Source organism: Thamnophis sirtalis, unplaced genomic scaffold (genome assembly GCF_051295495.1).
Source record: "Thamnophis sirtalis isolate CommonGarterSnake01/CBP01778 unplaced genomic scaffold, rThaSir2_p1.2 scaffold_6, whole genome shotgun sequence".
Classification (NCBI taxonomy): domain Eukaryota; kingdom Metazoa; phylum Chordata; class Lepidosauria; order Squamata; family Natricidae; genus Thamnophis; species Thamnophis sirtalis.
In genome coordinates, this window is record NW_028261386.1 from 110,742,421 (window position 1) to 110,761,446 (window position 19,026).

The 19,026-nt window shown below is 36.9% G+C and overlaps 1 protein-coding gene across 1 annotated transcript in view; it reads left to right on the forward strand.

Moving 5' to 3' along the window:
• Window positions 1–11,813, forward strand: part of USP45 (ubiquitin specific peptidase 45) — a 54,728-nt gene extending 42,915 nt beyond the window's left edge. Inside the window, exons 10-18 of the mRNA XM_087718723.1 lie at window positions 1,171–1,252; window positions 2,648–2,739; window positions 4,730–4,786; window positions 5,076–5,222; window positions 6,123–6,789; window positions 7,982–8,079; window positions 8,689–8,775; window positions 9,246–9,399; window positions 10,627–11,813. Of these exons, the coding sequence (XP_087574849.1) occupies window positions 1,171–1,252; window positions 2,648–2,739; window positions 4,730–4,786; window positions 5,076–5,222; window positions 6,123–6,789; window positions 7,982–8,079; window positions 8,689–8,775; window positions 9,246–9,399; window positions 10,627–10,757 (1,515 nt within the window). The 3' untranslated portion in view covers window positions 10,758–11,813. The remainder of the gene's footprint in view (window positions 1–1,170; window positions 1,253–2,647; window positions 2,740–4,729; window positions 4,787–5,075; window positions 5,223–6,122; window positions 6,790–7,981; window positions 8,080–8,688; window positions 8,776–9,245; window positions 9,400–10,626) is intronic.
• Window positions 11,814–19,026: the final 7,213 nt, after the last annotated feature.

A 19,026-nucleotide genomic window follows, 5' to 3' on the forward strand; every position in this document is an offset into this window, starting at 1 on the left:
ATCTGTTAGCCAATTCAAAAGGATATATGTATATTATCCTGCAAAGTAAGGAACTTCTTTCCTTTTTCTAATTACCATAGAACTGAATTTAGTTTTTTTCTTCCATGGGGAAATCTTTTCCCTTCCTGCTGCTGATTTCAATATTTTCTTGTTTTTCTCTGTGTATGCTTGATGCAAGCAGCAAACCATTCCAGAAGTTACGCATTTTATAAAAAATACACAAATTACAACATTATTGAAGTAATGGGTTTTCAGACTACAGAAGGCTTTATAATAAAATAGGGAAATTTACTCCAGTTTAGATCTTTCCAGATGTTTTCTAATGGCTATAGATTGATGGCAGTTGCAGTCTTATTTGTGGGGAAACTGGGTTGGATCTGAATGGAAGCTTGAGTTTGGTGGATTGGTATTTTTCATGAACATTCCAGAGGCATAAAGGGTTAAATTTGGTCCACATAAGTTGCAATCCAGATTGCCTTGTTCCTTCCACAGCTGCTGCTTTAAGGTGAGTGGTAGACTAGGATAAACCTGATTTCCTAATTTCATATTGAGGCTGAATGAGTTTTGAAGTGGACACTTTCTGGTTCTACCTTAAGCACATCTTAAATTATAAAATATGTCAAAGTAAAATGACTATTGTAAAGATAGTTAATTTTAATTATGTGCAAATTGCTAGTCTTTATGTTAGAAAAGCAACAACAATATATTTAAAGACTTGGTAAAATCCTGTGTATATTTTCTTTTGACACACATACGTATATATTATTTGTATAAGAAGGGAACAGTTCATTATTCTGCTGTTTTCTGATTGAATTATTGCTGATAATATATATTTAATTTGTTTTAGAACTGTATTTTATTACAGCTCTTCTTAATGTTATATATCTCATAGCATTATACTTATTTTGCAATTATTTTGACTAGGCTTTAAGGACAAGGAAGTATAACAATAACTAAGTTTAATTAAATAAAAGAATATGGAAACAAGAGTAGAGGTCTTATTGTGAATGACTGAGACTATATTTCAGATTCTGTCATTAATATGAACCTATGTGTTTGAAAGAACGGTAATTTCCCTGTCTAATTAAAAGGCTGTTTAATTTTTTTTTTAAAGAGAGAGTTACCACTGGAAACGTTAATAAAAACATGTGTTAAATATATGTGTTACAGCGCATACAAGCTGCAATCTTAACAGCATTTAATAATCCAACAAGTAAAACAGCAGATGAAGAAACCAAACGAAGAGTCAAAGGTATGGTTTCCTTTGGCACAACTTCCCTGTATTATATGCACAAGAGTTTCCTTATTGCACAAATGAGCTTTCTTCATAATGTTGCCTAAAAGGCAATTCTAGCATTGTCATTTAGGGAGGAAGCAGAGCATTGTATAACACAGGTAATATATTTAAGCTGCATATTGAAGTACTTGATCAATAATTGAGAAGGAAAGAAGAGTATACAAACTGAAGACTGCAGCGCCTGTGCACACTTATCTAGGAAAATGTTTCACTGAATTCGAGGAGACTGAATTCGAGGATTGTACTGTGAGGTGTCAGGCACTACTTTACTTTTAACTAGAAAAACTGAAAAGTTGGCAACTTGATGGGTGCATAAAAAAGATTTCAGATATGTAGAATATAAATAGAAGACTAGAGCCCTGTACATATTAACCTGGAAGCATTTGAGCACATTTACATAGAACTTAAAGGGACACAGTGTCTCAGTGATTAAGATGCTGAACTTGTCAATCAGAAAGGTCGGCAGTTCAGCGATTCGAATCCCTAGCGCCACATAATGGAGTGAGGTCCTGCTACTTGTCCGAACTGCCAACCTAGCAGTTTGAAAACATGTAAAAATGCAAGTAGAAAAATAGGAACCACCTTTGGTGGGAAGGTAACAGCATTCCATGCACCTTCAACGTTTAATCATGCTGGCCACATGACCACGGAGACGTCTCTGGACAGCGCTGGCTCTTCGGCTTAGAAACAGAGATGAGCACCACCCCCTAGAGTTGAGAACGACTATCACATATATGCGAGGGGAACGTTTACCTTTACGTAGAACTTATAAAATTCATGCTGTGTAAGGAGTTGGGGAGATTATTTTCTGCTGATAAAACACCAGTTATATCATCAACTCAAGGCAAATAGTTGTGCTTCTCAGCTTGTTGTTGATGAATAAAGTTCACACAATCAGTGTCAGGTTAAAGTTAAAGATACCAAAACCCATATTTTTTGAATAGTTTTCAAAATTATATTAAGGGGGAAAGTAAAATCTACTGGAATTTACTGCTTCATCATACAACATGATAAAATACCTACCACATTCTTGTGAAGTACAAATGATATATCTTTATCTTATTAGCAGAAATAAAAACCAAAATTGAATGTAGTCATCGATAATTCATTTTTATAATCAAACTGTATCTGGATGAAAACATCCAACGACCTCTTTCGTCTTATTGCCATCTGGTGGCCACCCCAGTATTTGCAGCTTTGGTATGATAATTCCCCCCCCCCCCCCCCAATGCTGATGGATGCAAACTATAACTTATTTTGGATGTATATTTTCTGAATTAAATCCTAGAATTAATTCTGCTAAATTTAGAATAGAGATGCACAATTTTTAAATAAGTTCTTTTTCCCCAGCATATGGAAGAGAGGGTGTGAAGATGAATTTCATAGACAGGATTTTTGTGGGTGAATTAACCAGCACTATCATGTGCGAGGAATGTGAAAACGTAAGTATTATGGAATTTGATAAGAAGGGTGTTGAATAATCATTTGGATAATGGTAGGCTAATTTCTGATATTATCATGACATTGTGGACTGGCTTCTTAAACATTATGGAAATCAATTCATTAAGTTCAGCTTGGTTTCCACCTCTCTAATTTGTCATGTATTGGAGAAGTAAGAAATGCTTTTCTTATAATCAGCATAGATCTAAGAATACCAGTTAAAAAAATAACTAATATGTAAAGAGAAAGAATGTTTTCTCCTGAAAGATTCATTAGTGCATGCAGACCAACACTTAAGTTGGAGCCTGTAGCTTGAGCAGCGGAAGGAGGCACACCACAGAAGTCAATAGATTAGTCTCAGGTACTGGTATGAGAATTGTGAGGTCTTTAGGATTGTCCTGGTTGATTATTGGTTGGTTGTTGCTGTTGTCCATTCACTTGCTTCTCCATCCTATCTTCTTCGCTTTACGGGAAGATGAAAAAGCAAAAAATATAAATGCAGAAATTACATCTATATTTTTTGTTCACTGCCTATTTCTATTGGTTGAAAAAAGCAAGTGAACAAAAATTATGGTAATAATGAAGAAAAGCAACTTTAGGCAACAGAGTTGGTAGTGTGCCTGCTACCAGGGTGTTAGACTTTGGCATTCTAGCTACTAAGATGAGAGACAACTCAGTTGCTTGGTGCCTGATTCTACCAGCCAGTATACTTGGCCTTGTTTCATAGTATGCTTCTATTTAATTGGTGTCTCTGCTGAAGGAAGATTCTGTGATCCAGCTGAAGTTTATGCCTTAAGGAAAGAATGACAATTCTGATAACTGCACTTTGGCCTCGCTGCCTTCCACATTTTTTTTAAAGGGTTGCCAATCCATCAGAGCAGGAAGAGAGGCAATAACTTAGAATGATCTCTCCCCCATACTTCTAACAGTTGGCAAAAACTTTCTGTTAGTCAAGAGACGTTAGTTGAATATATAGTTAGGTGATTGGAGGTTTAATCACCTGATTAAGTATGATTTACAAGTATTTTTTATGAACAATACTGATTTAAATATATTTATTGATACCTGTGAAGAATCATATTTTAATAGCTTTCTGTAGGTTTCATTGGTGATAATGAACACTTCATATTTATATGATCTTTTCTAATGAGTCAGTATTTCTGAACTCACAGGCAACGAGGATTGTTTATTCAGTTTCCAAGATTCTCTATCCTGCTTCCCTTTTCTGATATTAAAGCATATTAATGGAATTCCATATGAATCTTGCTTCATTGCTTGTGCAGTGTTGTCAGAGGTTTGATACTACCTTTAGACATATATAGAAGTTTGTCGTTTTACTCTTCTTTGAGTGGGCAACATCCTGAAACTATCTATATAGTAGTCAAATTATGTGTTCCTGTTTGTAGAATTCAACAATATTCTAAAAGAATCTCTGTTCTCTGTTGTAATAGGATACTGTATTTTATGATATCACCACTGCATTTTAATGTGTCTTATCTGTAGAAAGAGAGATGAAAGCTGTTCTTGCGTACATAGAGAGTTATTCCTTTTGAAAAGCTTAACAGCAAAGCACACAGAGTAGAATCTCTTGCAGTGTCCCATGTGATTGCCATTTGCGTGGCTCACAGCTGGCTTCCAACAAGTCAAGTCAATGGAGAATCTGGCAGTAAAATTGCAAGCTGCGATCATGTGATGTCCAGATGTGATTTGCTTAATGACCACAGAGCAAGTATCACTGTAAGCCCATTCACATTCATGTGATATCTCACTTAATGACTGCCTTGCTTAGCAACAGAGTTACCAGTTCCAATTGTGGCCATTAAATAAGGACTACCAGTACAGCGGGGATTTTTTTTCACCTCCAAATCTCACTTTTTCCATTTTTGTGAAGTGTTCCAATGCCTAATAAAAATGTATTTACTATATAACTTTGTATGTATGGTGGAATCTAGAAGATAGTCACTTGTCATTTTCATTTTTTTCTTTTCTAAGATTTCCACAGTAAAAGAACCCTTCATTGATCTTTCACTTCCTATAATAGAAGAAAGGGTAAGTAAGTTCTTATTCTATAAAGGCTTCATTTTAATTGTCAGAAGTCTTCTTCATGCCAACCGATATAAAGAACTCAGCCAATTTAGGATGGAGAAAAGAAGAATATATTGATATGCATAGAAATTATAGCTGGTGTCATATATTGCTTTAAGTTTGTTTTTGGTTTAGACTAGATTACTGTGTAAATGCAGCTATTATTATTTTTAATTCATGATATACATGAAAATCAATTGTAATAAAATAATATCTTAGATGCTTTGCTAGTAACCCATGTTGATTTTTTTAGACCTCAAAACCTGTTTGTTTTGGAAGGACAAGCAAAGGTAAACAAATACAAGAAGCAGATACTGATCAATTCAGCTGTTCTTCCATATCTGCTCTGACTAATCAGCAATCAAAATTATCTAGAAAGTGTTCATTAACAAAGGATAAGGTAAGAATATGCTAGTATGGACATTTGTACATGAATTCAGATGTTCTTCACATAAATTTCATTGTTCTTTTTAAAAACCTGGATTACATATTTTTAACTTGCAATTTTAGGTCACAAGTGTTTGAATGTACTTTAATCACTGCTTTCAGAAATCGTAGTACTGCATTGATTAATTGGAAGATTTTAATATAAAAGAAATGATTGTGACTGAAATCTACAGTATATAAATTATATATAAGAGGCTGAATATATCTTAAAAATGATAGATTTAAAATATAATTGTCAGCGTTCCAAGTATCATGCAGAATTAAATCAGAGTCCAAGGCAAAACTATCCTTTTTGTTCCAATTTAATAAGACAGACATCTTAGGCACATCTGTGTTAATCGCAATACTGGAAATGACATCAGAATTCCACCCAGTTAAAAGTTTATGATCTTGTCCCCACACCCACAATCTATCACATGGTCCATTCTTCTTCTTCCACGCTGGCATCCACACCCAGCTGCTTCCGGTCAGGTGTCAAAGAACACGGAGACAAAGGATGACCTTGGCTTCTAGTAAAGAATGAAAAACAATACATTCCACAATCTCACTCCTGTCTATTCCCCCCTCCCATCAACTATACTAAAGAAACAGCATAATGAAATAAGAGAAAGTGTGGCAGGCCAAAATTCTAAAAGGAATATAAATGCAGGCCTGACAATAGTACTCGAAGGCGGACATTCAAATTTGATTTGGAAACCTTGCTGAAAAATGATTTATTAAATAATATCATTTAAATGCATGTATAAAGAAAGTAAGAATTTGTTTTCAGTGCTTCTATGGGATTTGAATAATGTGGGTTTCCCCCCCTCTTTTTTTCCCCTTAACACTTTGATGATGACATGGCAACTGGCAGAACCAGGTAAACCATGAAAGACGACTTGCCAACAAATCTGATGAAGAAGAAATAAGCCCTTTTATTCTCCCCGGAAAAATCAGAAACTCTAAAATGGAAGATATTGCCAATACTTCATGCACAAGAGAGAGCGGTGCCGTTTTGGACTCCCCAGGAAATGGAAGTCAGACTGAAGGCAGTGAGAAAGAAGTCAGCCGTTCTGAAAGTAGCATTGATGCTGATAGCGAGGCCTCTGAAAGCGAAAGCGCGGCTAAGCAAATTACGGCCAATAAAACTTGTCCCTCATCTGATTTATGCACAGACGGACACAGACACTTACCTACAAATACTAAAACGCAATATAGCAAACCCAGCAATAGCAATACGGAGGCACTTACTAGTACCTTGTCAAAATTTCACTTTGGAAGCACAGCCATTGAGAGTGAAGGGCCTCTCAACACTCTTTCGAGCCTGTCGAAGAACACTGCCTTTTCCACAGAGGTGCAAAACCCTCAAAATGCTTTCCAGACACTTTCTCAGAGTTACGTAACCAGTTCTAAGGAATGTTCGGTTCAGTCATGCCTCTATCAGTTTACCTCCGTGGAGCTGCTAATGGGGAACAATAAGCTGCTGTGTGAAAACTGTACAGATCAGAAGCACAAACACCAGAAAAAAGCAAATTCCACAGGTAGCTGGTAATAAAAATCTTTCTGATTCAAGGACATGCTCATTCAAGAGTGGTATTTATGCATTTTGGAAAGCAGCACCCTTCCCATATTTTATACCAGGGGTGTCAAACTCAAGGCCCAGGAGTTGGATCTGCCTCACGAGGTGCTTAGATCTGGTCCATAGGGTAGCCCTGGGAACAGCAAAGGACTGGCCCCTAGTGCCTCTGCTAGTGAAAACGGAGATCCGGAGGGTCCCGTGCAGCCTGCCTAAGCTCTGTTTTCGCTGGGGGAGGGTTGCAGGAGGCTGTTGCAGCTGAAAACAGAACTCGGGAGCCTGTTTTCGCTGGCAGAGCGCTAGGGCCACCATCTGCGCACCTGACATGAGTGGCGTCGAGGTGGCCATGCCCCCCGCCCCCTCCTGAGGTCAACTACAACTTTGATGTGGCCTGCAATGAAATCGAGTTTGACACTCCTGCCTTATACTGTCTGCTTTAAAAGTGAATTGAGGGATCCATTTCAAAGGTCTTGTGAAAACTCACCTAGAGGTTAGCTGTTCATTGATTCTTTGCAGATAAGATTGTTCAGGTTCATTGCTGGCTTTGATGTCACCCAGGGTGTCTGATGAACCATCCAGTACCATCATTTTTGAGACAGCTTTGCAGTTTATCTCCTGAAGAATAAGGGAATATTCTTGAATCTGTTGGAGCCAGTTGGATCTCTTCTCAAGTTGGCTTGGAGGGCCCTGTAAAAAAACAAAACCTAGCTCGCCAATGATCAGATTGTTGTTTCCTTCTTGCAGATAGAAGGAAAGAGTGAGGGTGTTGTTTAAGGAGGTAAAGTTTGGTCAGTTTTAATCACTGTTGGGTGATATCCAGTATTCCACACTCAGCTAAGCTGATGGGGAAGTAGTGGTACTACACTTTCAAAGTTTTCTTTTAAACAGAATGGATAACCTGATCATTCTGCGTCTGGGTTTAGCCACGGAGTTGCTCATTGGTTGGCCTGTACAACAAGGAAAACTCTTATTAATGCTACTTCTGGCTTTTTCAGTGGCTTGTGGTACTATTGACCAGGATATATTATTGGAACGTCTGTTTCTATCTCTATCATCTCTATCTCTCCATTTGTCTCTGTCTCTATCTTTATGCCTTGCCTTATATTTTTCATGTATTTTCAGATCATTTTCCTTATAAATGATGTATTTTTTTATAGATAAGAAGACAGAAAGTGTCTATACAAATGCTAGGAAGCAGCTGCTGATTTCTTTGGTTCCTGCTGTTCTGATCCTCCATCTGAAAAGATTTCATCAGGTAATGCACTGAAAAAGATGGGTTTTTTCCTCCTTAAAAGTTAATAGACAGGTATTTTTATTAGAACTACATTAAATATTTGTTTGGTTCACTCTCAGAAGTTGTCTAGGAATGGTGGAAGATTTGCAAAAACAAAGTGGCCTTTGTTGCACATTGGCATTTTAGTTTTTTTTAAATCTGTAAAAAAGCCTTTTCTTTTTCTAAGTATCTACTCTAAGACACTGTGAGTAAGTGTGTGTGTGTGTGTGTGTGTTATATACAGAGTTCATTGTCTTTCCACTACTTTTTGAAAAGTAGTACAGTATATCTATTAAAAGAAAAAAAAATAACTAAGTTTTGTTTCAGCCCTACTTGATTCCTACCTTAATAATATGCTTCAAATATAGCATTCAGATTCAGGTTTTGCTCTTGATTCCTAAATATTTTATGTTTCATTTTTCCTGGACTGGAGTGATACAAGGCAAGATAATATTTTAGGTTGTATTTAGCTCTACAATATCATTTGTTTTGTATATCACTTGCTACTGATTTATTTATTTCAAAATGTCCTATTTCAAATATTTATGCATTAAATTCAAATTCTACAAATACTTTTAATTTCTTTTAAAGGCTGGCATGAGCCTACGAAAAGTAAATCGACATGTAGATTTCCCACTTGTTTTGGACTTGGCTCCATTTTGTTCTGCCTTTTGCAAGGTAAGACATTATAAAAGCATAATGTCAGATTGTGTTTGAAGAAAAATTGGTAATGTTTCAGTCGAAAATTGAAGTGAGTTTCTTCTTACAAACATCACACATTTTTAATCATACATTTCAGTCAGATTCGTATTCAGCACAATATCATTTTGTTAAACTAAGCTTTAACAATAGCTGAAAATACCTTTTGCTACCTGAAATTAGAATAAATTGACTGTTTTCTTTGAATAACATTGCATTTATTTAACATGTATCAAAGAGTTGGCCAGTTGTAGTTTCTACAATAAAGCTTTTCTTGCTAGGTTAAACTTATTAACAATACATTTAGAAGAGAAAGAGAGAAATAAGGCAAATTATAATATAAGAAAAACTATGTTAGTTAACCAGTGCAGCAGAATTACAAAACCCATATTGAAAGTATTACAAAGACCCATACTACGTGACCCTCACTTCTTCCCTTCCTTTCCTAGAATGTCACTGATGGTGGGAAGGTCCTCTATGCGCTTTATGGAATAGTAGAGCATAATGGCTCCATGCGGGGAGGTCATTATGCAGCTTATGTAAAAATCCGATCATCGACCAAAAAACATTTGGAGCACAATTCTAGCAATAAAAACGTTCAAGGTATGTGTCTAAACAAAACTGTGTGATTAGATTAAAAAAAATACAGATGTCGTGTAAACAGGTAGTCCCCAACTTACCACCACCATTGGAATCAGAATTTTCATTGCTAAGCAAGGCAGTTTTTAAGTGAGTGACACCCAATCTTATGTCCTATTTTGCTCCAGTTAAGACATGAATCATTGCATTTGTTAAGTGATTCATGTGGTCATTAAGCGAATCTGACTTCCTGTGTTGACTTTGCTTGTCAGAAGCCAGCTGGGAAAGTTGGAAATAGTGATGATGTGACTCCGGGACATGGCAACTGACATAAATGCATGCTGGTTGCCAGGTGCCTGAATATTTTATTATGTGACCAGCGTATGCTGCTACTGTCATAAGTGCAAGGACTGCTTCTGCTTATTATTTTCAGTGCCACTGTAATTTTGAATGGTTGCTAAGTGAATGGTTGTAAGTCAAGGATTATATACATGTATGTATGTATGTAATCTTTATTATATTTTAATTTGCATAGTTCCCCTCTCCCCCCAAATATTGTTACAAATGCTAATAATTGAAGAAAACGGTTTCCTTTACATTGCATGCATCATATCAATTAACATGATTTTAATTTTAGCATGAGGTGGACATGAATTTAAGCAATCAGATATGGCTGGTACTCTCAAGAGGCCCATATATTAGAAAAACGTACTTTTTTATGGAGTCTAGATTAGGTATGCTATACTGTATCACTTTTTCCCCAGCTCTTGCCTCCTTGCTCAAGCAGAGAATGATAAGAAGAATATAAAAAGTACCCTCATTATTTACAAGAACCACTTTAGTCTCTTTCAAATGCTCTTGCTTGTTCCAAGCCGCAATTTGGGTGTTACTACCATGTGGTTTCCTTGTTTCACAGAGTCTTTCTCAAGCAACTTTCACAACTTTCAGTAAAGTTTCCAAAAGAACAGAGCCAAGATCCTAAAACAAATTTGTAAATGTTTTAGAGCAGGGGTGTCAACCTCACGGCATCACGGGGGCGTCATGTGATGTATCGTGATTTCCCTCCCCCCATTGCTAAACCGGGCGTGGGCGTGCCAGTGTGTGATGCTTCTAGCCTGTGGGGCGCGAGTTTGACAGCCCTGTTTTAAGAGTGAGATATTTGCTTCTGAATCCTAATGGTTTGCTTAGCTTGATTTTACCTGTTGATTCCAGCTAATGAATACTGGTTGTGTGCGTTTGTTTGCATTGCAGGTTTAAAAGAATCTCCGGGATCAGCAGTAGGACAGTGGGTTTATGTCAGTGATACCTATGTACAAGCAGTCCCAGAATCAAGAGTATTAAATTCACAAGCCTATTTGCTTTTCTATGAAAGAATCCTGTAGCCATGTTCAGTATGGAAAACAGAGAAGCAATTGATGTTATTTAACTTGCTTAAGTGCACAGAAAATTACAGTGTGTGTAAATATTGTGCCTTTATCTGTTCTTCTTCAATAGAAAATATACCCTGGTTTCAGACTCTGTAAATCATGCCTTGGATACAGAACAGCCTATGCATGCATTGTCCCCCCCCCCTTTTTTTTTTCATGCATTCAAAAATACAGTAGAGTGGCTAACATTTTAATTCAGTTGCTGTTTTAAAAGAACCCATAGCTTCATATGCTTTTATGAAGAGTTGAGGGCACAGACTGCATTAAAATGGAAATTAATTTTTTTTAAAAATTCATATGTGATTGTAATACGTGGTGTATGTGTGTGTTTCTGAATCCAAGCAGGCACTGATTTTGAACTTCTAAGCTGTAATGTGAAATAATACATTGTGAAATGAAATAGTCATTTTTTTCAAAATGGGCTAGTTAAAATCATGTGCTTTTTCAAAAGTGAATTGATAAGACTTGATAAGACTGACAAACTGATTTTTCCTCAGTCAAGAAAAAGCTGTTTAGGGACATCATGTTTTTGTAAAATATTTGGCACTGAATTATTCTTGAAAGGAATAATTTGTATAAATTTAACATGTTCCACAAATGGAATCAAAATGGTTCATTCTACAAAACTAGGATACTATGTTGTGTGTCCTAAGGGAATGTGGGAGTGCAGGCCTGATTTTAGTCCAGGATGCTTTTCTTTATTTGAATATGCCTTGAAATCTGATAATGTTATAGGTGAAATTATCAGAAAGAAGCAAGTTAAACAGACATTTGTCCTGTGATGTGCTGGCTTTCAAATTTAGTGAACCCCAAACCACCTCTGAATCCATCTAACTTGCACTGTGAAGCTGGAGCAAGCCATACCTTTTCAGAGCAATTGGATATTCTCCATATAAATCTATTGACAAACTATGCATGTGTTCGAGAGAAGAGATTACCGTATTTTTTGGAAGAGTGTAAGGCATACCTCCCCCCCCCCCCAAAAGTGAATAAAAATTTAGGTGCATCTTATAGACAGAATACGGCAGTAGTGGGGGTTCCACCACAAATGCGTGAATGACAAAAGCGCGCCTGACTAAACCGCGGTGACAAAACTGCGCCGACGAATGAGCGCTGAAGCGCGCCAACAACATTGTGCCGACAGAAGCGCGCTGTAACCTAACCCTAAACCTAACCCTAAACCTAACCCTAAACCTAACCCTAAACCTTACCTTAACTTAAATCGCGCTTCTGTCGGCGCGCTGTTGTTGGCGCGCTTTTGACATCGCGGTTTTAGCGCCGCGGTTTTGTCGGCGTGCTTTTGTCGTTCGCGCATTTGTCGGGTCACGAGTAGTGGGATTCAAATTTTTTTACTACCCGTTTGCTACTGGTGTGGGCTTGGTACGGCTTAGTGGGCGTGGCTTGGTGGCCATGGCAGGGGAAGGATACTTTAAAATCTCCATTCCCACCCCACTACAGGGAAAGGTTACTGCAAAATCTCCATTTCCTCCTTATCACTGGGAGTCGAGAGGCAGAGAATAGATGGGGATGGGGCCAGTCAGAGGTGGTATTTACCGGTTCTCCAAATTACTGAAAATTTCTGCTACTGGTTCTCCAGAACTGGTTAGAACCTGCTAAATACCAGCTCTGGAACACGGGCACTTTTGGCCTCCCGAACCCTCTGCGCATCATGTTTTCACCCTCACGGGTCCTCAGAAGCACTCTGCAGTGCTCTGCATGCCCTGTTTTTACTAAAAATAGGCTCATATTTGGGCTGCCAAGCCCTCCACACGTTGCATTTTTGCCCTCCCAGGCCCCCAGAAGCACTCTGCAGGCCAAAAATGGCCATGTTTTGGGGCAAAAACGGGTCGGGCGGAGCACTGCAGAGTGCTTCTGGGGGCCTGGGAGGGCAAAAATGTGACACAAGGAGAGCTGTGCGGATCACTGCGGAGTGCTTCTGGGGGCCACGGAGGCCAAAAACTATTTTTTTTCTTGTTTTTCTCCTGTAAATTTAGTTGCATAGTCCAGTTCATTTTATAGTCTGAAAAATACGGTACTTTCTCTGAACATTGAAAAACAATGTCATGCAGAATAAATCTCAGAAGCACAAGTATGTGTACTGTACATACGTTTTTACTATTTAATGCATGCTGTCATGGCCCTGTTTTTATAATAATGTTAAATAGGTCAAGAAGGGAATTAAACTAGGAACCCCAACAAGGAAAAGTTAATTTAACTTTATCCAGTCACATTGTGGAAATATATAAAGACAGGTAATTTACTTATCTACTTAATACTTGAAAAGAAAAAGACCAAAAGTAAAAGAGTAAATTAAAAAAAGCAACCTTCTCAGTGACAGAACTAATTTTTAAGACTCAAGCACAAATAATGTATGTACCATACACTGTTTAGTGGCACGGTTCAAGCCAGCCTATTCCCTGGGGAAGAGGCTAATGATATGATATTTGGGTAAAACTCCTGATATACTATATATTTCCTAGAGAAATTATATGGGACACTGTATTCTATAAATTGTTATTTGTGACCTTGTTAGGGTGATTGTGTGTTGCCAGAAACCATCATTTGACTGGGTTACAGAATGACTGGGTAAAAGTAGGTAGAAACACGACTCCTGAATTAAATACTACATATCTTTAAAGAAAACTACATTTTCCTAAAATATTTTATATTTTGTGTTTTTCATTATGTACATTGATAATATTTGAGTGGTTTTTCTATTAAAAATAGATATTACGGTGTCCAAATGTATGTGATTTAAGGTGACTTAAATAGAATTACCTCTCAGGTCTTTGTTGTGAATATCAATACATTGTTTTATTTTTATATATTAAATAACTGTATAATTAGCTTCCCATTAAGTGTGGCTTTTAATGTATAAAATATGCCTGTATGGTTTAGAATTTGGTTATTTATAAGTTTTGTAACTATGTCACTTGGCACAGATATAAGGAGGATTGAATCCATATTGAAGATGATTAATGACAATCACCTAAGTTCTGGTGGCGCAGTGGTTAGAATGCAGTACTGCAGCTAACTCACTGCTTACTGCCAGGAGTTCGATCTGACCGGCTCAAGGTTGACTCAGCCTTCCATCCTTCCGAGGTCAGCAAAACGAGGACTTAGATTGTTGGGGGCAATATGCTGACTCTATAAATCGCTTGAGAGGGCTGTAAAGCACTGTGAAGGGGTATATAAGTCTAAGTGCTATTGCTAATCATCCCATCATCCTCCAAAACCTATTTTGAGAGTAGAGGTCTCTCTTGAACAAGAAGTATTATTTTACAAAGCAGAGAGAAAAGTAAATATTGAGTAGAGGTAACTTCTGCTAGTGGGAATATGGAATATGTCTACTTATTTTGGGAAAGGAGGCACTTTCAAATTCCTGTATATTTCATGCAATAGCTTTGTTGAATTTATAGCTGCTAAAATAGAAAAGTCTGCATTTATCAGCTCTAGAACCAGTGTTATGAATTAGAGATCACTATTATAGGCCTGTTTTATTTTCTGTTTGTTTTTAAGCAGTATGAGGGGGAGAAATGTTATGAATGTTATCCTGCTGAATTTCTCAATGTTCTTCAGTACTATTAACCATGTTATACTAAAGCTGCTGTAAGAATTGGGAATAGAGAACACTGTTCCTCAGTAAATTTCCTCCCTGGATAATCTGGTTTTAGTCATTGGTGGTCAGGGAAAGATGGAGCCCTTGCCTAAAGTGTCCCAAAACTTGTTCCTCTCCCCATTACTATTTACAGCCATATGAAATCACTGGGAGAGATCATTGCCAGCATGGGATGAAATACCACCAATTTGCTATATATTAGATACATGCTCCTCTTAGTTGGTTAGGGGCTCCAGTAGGTAATATGTAGCTGGAATCAAGTAGCGACCACTCTACAAGTGGTGATTCTATTTGCCATTCCTGGAGCCAGCTGTGTGGAAAATTTTAATCCAGTATTCAACCTGCTATTTTTTAGAAAAGTTATTGGGGGGAAAAACATGGTAGATGTGCAGTTTCAAAAAATTCTGGAGGATACAGATTATCTGGACCTGTTGCAGTTAAGAGTTGCAGTCTTTCATTCTTTGTCATCTTGCAGCTAGAGCACTGCAGTGCACTCCACATGGACCTATCCTTAAAGTGCCTGTCGAAGCTTCAGCTTCTGCAGAATGCAGCAACCCACATTGACACACATAGGTTTATTCATGTAACACAACTACCATCCAATAATATCTGGGTAAGGCTTACCAAGGGACCCATTAGTGAAGGAAACCCTTCTAATGTAAACCTGTTTTCGGGACATAGTGCTATGAACGGGAATTGGGGAAATGACATCAATTCATTGTGGTGGTCAGATCATTTACCTTAGCGTTCCGTTCAAGCACTCCTTGGCACAGGGAGGAAGGCCCATTAGATTTGTCTGTCCCAGGCACCTGATAATCTCTACAGGTTTAAAAGAAGCTTGGATTGGGTTCATCTGAGGCCTTTGTTGCTATCTGGAATGAAAGGGCAGCCAAGGACTTGAGTAAAATTGTGCTTGTGTGACCTCTAGATCCCACAGAGTCACTGACGGAAAACAAAGTGAATCAGATTTAACAAGGTAAGACTACCTCATGGTTATAGAACAGAAAAATGCAATTTTTCTACTCTTATTGCATCTGGAAATAGACATTAGAGTAACCCAATCCCTCTTGGGGAAGTAGAGAATGGAGGAAGATCTACAGGGCTACCATAAAAACTAATCTAGGTGTCTGTTGGATGAAATCACTCCAAATTGCTGTGGAGGTCTCTTGGAGGTGACTGGCATAGCTATCTGGGATGAATTTAAAACTGTTAATCCCAAGAAAGTGGAAGTTTGGGGGAAAGCAATTGGCTTGTAGTTACAGAGAGTATGGATGAAGCGGATTATCTGGATAGCATTAATTGCAGTTATAGAAAGCCTGTGGTAGGATTGGGATGAGGTGGTACAATCCATTCTGGCCTTCCTTGATTTCTCATCCGTCTTTGATACAAGCAGTCACTATATATCTCTGGACTACTTCTACAGATTAGGAATGAGAGGCATGGTGGTGTAGTGGTTCTCCTTTCTTCCGGGGCATTTCCAATTAGTGCTGGTAGATAAAGGAGAAATTGTGCCCCACGTATCCATTCTGTGGGGTTTCCCAGGCCTCTACTACTTGGTCTCAACTACTATTGAATATCTACATGAAATCTCCAGGTAAAGTCATCCATCTGCATTGCCTAGTCAATCCCTGGCAGGATTATTGCAAAGTACCGTATATTAGATTAACCTTGAAAAACCATGCAGAAGCTGCAACTGATCTGAAATACAGTAGTGAGTAGCTCTGGAAACACTTTGGTGCACCCCTGTAGCAGCACTTTACTAGTACCTTATAAACGTCCATATGTAATTCAAAGTGCTGGTTACTGCTTGAAAAGCCTCTTGTAGTACAATGCCAAATTATTGCAGGACAACTTCTCTCCCAGTTATTTCTCTTCATCCTGGCAGAAGGAGCATGCTGTGGGTCCATTCTGTGAAACAGCGTCACCTAGTGGCATCCAGGGGATGTGTATAGTGTACTGAATCCATGGGCATCTAATCTCAAATAATTGGGGTGGGGGTGAGTTACATTTATTGTTTCATGAGTTCTGATATATGCAGGTACTTTTGTATGCATGACCATAAAATAGATTAACAGATAAATTTGTACCCGAGATTATCATGTACACATAATTTTAAATCCCAAGATAAAGATTACTTTCCACCCAATATATTTCAGATCTTTCATACAATCTGAAGTTTAGTTCCATAAATAAGAACTTTTAAGCAAAGTGAAGAAATTTGTCACTGAGATCTATGGTATATAAATATGCTACATTTTGACTGGAGCATGGCCCTTGATACTAAAAGAAACATTTGTCATTTTTCTCTATTTGTATTATAAAATCAATGCATTTACTGCTACTCCTGGCTGGAGTTATCCTACTGTGTTTTTCTTTAATTTAACAGAAAGAATTATATTTCATTCCTCTTCTTGTTCTATCCTTCTACTTGTTATGTTCACATTATAGCTATATGCATTGAATAAATAAATTTAAAAAAAATCTTGCTTTTCGATCTGTTTGAGTTATATTATACGACCTCTTTTCATAAGATGTACGGTACATTGTTTTTATCACTTCCCTATTCTTGCTTTCTCTGGAGATTAAACACTGACACAAATGAGTGGATTTATCTTAAATATCTACTTCCCATATCTGTGGAACATTAACCCCTGCCTGCATACCCATTGGTGATTCTGCCCTTGTGTCTGTAAAACATCTCAAAAATTGATAAAACCATTGCTAGCTGAGGTAGCACCATCTTCTGGTTTGATCTTGGAAATGTATATCTTATTTTACTGAAAACATGTTCTCTATGTTAAATGGGCTTTCAAAACAATAATATTGACAACCATGACTAAGATAATGTTTTATAAACAGATATTTTGTAAATGGGGTTTGTATATTCTTGGGTAATAGGAAGGAAGGAGGCAAACTCTAGTCAAGATTCCTAATAGTTTATTGTGTAACTGATCCCAATTTAGACAAGACTTTATGTACAATTGTTGCTTCATACACAGAGACACTAGTGCATAAATGCTCCAGTTTATCATTTTTGCTATATTTGAGATTATCTACTACTAAGTAGCAGCCTAGGAATTATTCCCTTTTTAATTTTTTTCTTTTAAAGTAAGTATTAGCTGATTTTGGCTTTTACATTTAAACACATTGGTTGTTAGTTTCTAAAACAGTACCATAGGAACGCATTTATACTGAAGTGTTTTGGTGTTCTTAGGTTCATGAACATACAAGCAATGCATTAGATAATCTGTATGTTGACAGATAAAATCCCATAGATAAATGGGTTAGGTGAAGCAGGATACTAAAAGGCTTTTAAAGATGTTAACAAAAATGATGGCATTTCAACACTAGTATTCTTGGATTATATTTGAAATGATGGTATATAGGCAGACAATAAATGTTACATAATAGCAAAGATAAATGCAAGCTGAATTTGCTTTGTATATGCATTAAAATGATCACTATTTTTACATGTAATATATAGAAAGTTTTAATATGTATTTAACAAAAAGACTAAGAAAATTACTTTTAAATATATTCCATTTTGGATGCAAATAGAAAATAAACTTTATTTTTCAAGATCAAATATCAGGTGTTTAGGAAAGTATGTTTACATTTATGTGATTGGGTAAAATAAAATACATACTTTGTGGAAATTTAGTGTTAAGTTTTGGTTTATTGTTGTTCAAACCAACTTTTTCATATAGATGAAGTCCATAAGGGCATTTATGCTTAATATGACACACTACATTTATTTTCGCCAGCGTCTACTGTATATTTAGTATACAGTAAATTGTTCAAAATCTCCAAAAGGAAGATTTGCAAAACATTAAATAGTGAAATGTCTCTTTTCTTTTATTAAAAGAAGGATAAAAGTATTGCCTTTCCTCATTTACCAGAATATTTTAAAATAATGAAACAGTAAGAATCTAGTTTCCCATAATCGTTTCTAGATTTATAACATCAGCAGTCTGCATCAGCTATGTCATAGCTTCTTTTTATCAGATATCTTACAATTTTATCTTGATTATTGCTTCATCTGAAGTAACCTGCAGATTACTTCAGTCTGCAGACTGATGAAATTTGCACCTCTACTGCATCCTGAGTCAAATTTGGTTCCTCCTGTTTGTCTTCCACATATCATAATGAAGTTTATCCTGGATATTAAGAAAACCTTGGAATGATATGGGATAAGTGCTATTTGACAGATGGGCATTCATATCTGTACTTCATGAGATCAGAGTTTTTGTGTTATCTCATTTGCCATTGTGCCTTCTCTGACCTAAGACAGCAATATTTTAATAATTGAGGACGTAACACAGAATCCATGAAAAATATATGAAAATTAAATTTTAAAACAAAATACCAAAATTCTCCCTGTACAATCTGCAGAATTCCTAATCCCACCTGTTCTTGTATCATGGCCCACACTTTTTTTTTCATAATTGCCCCACCCATAAAAATCCTTGGCCACCATATTAAATGTATCTCTTGGCCTCAAAATGTTGCCTTCATATACATTGCTGTTATCAGTATGCCTTTTCAACAAAGTTGTTATATTTTGCTGTGTGGATATGATGCTAACCCAATGTGCCAATTTGGGAA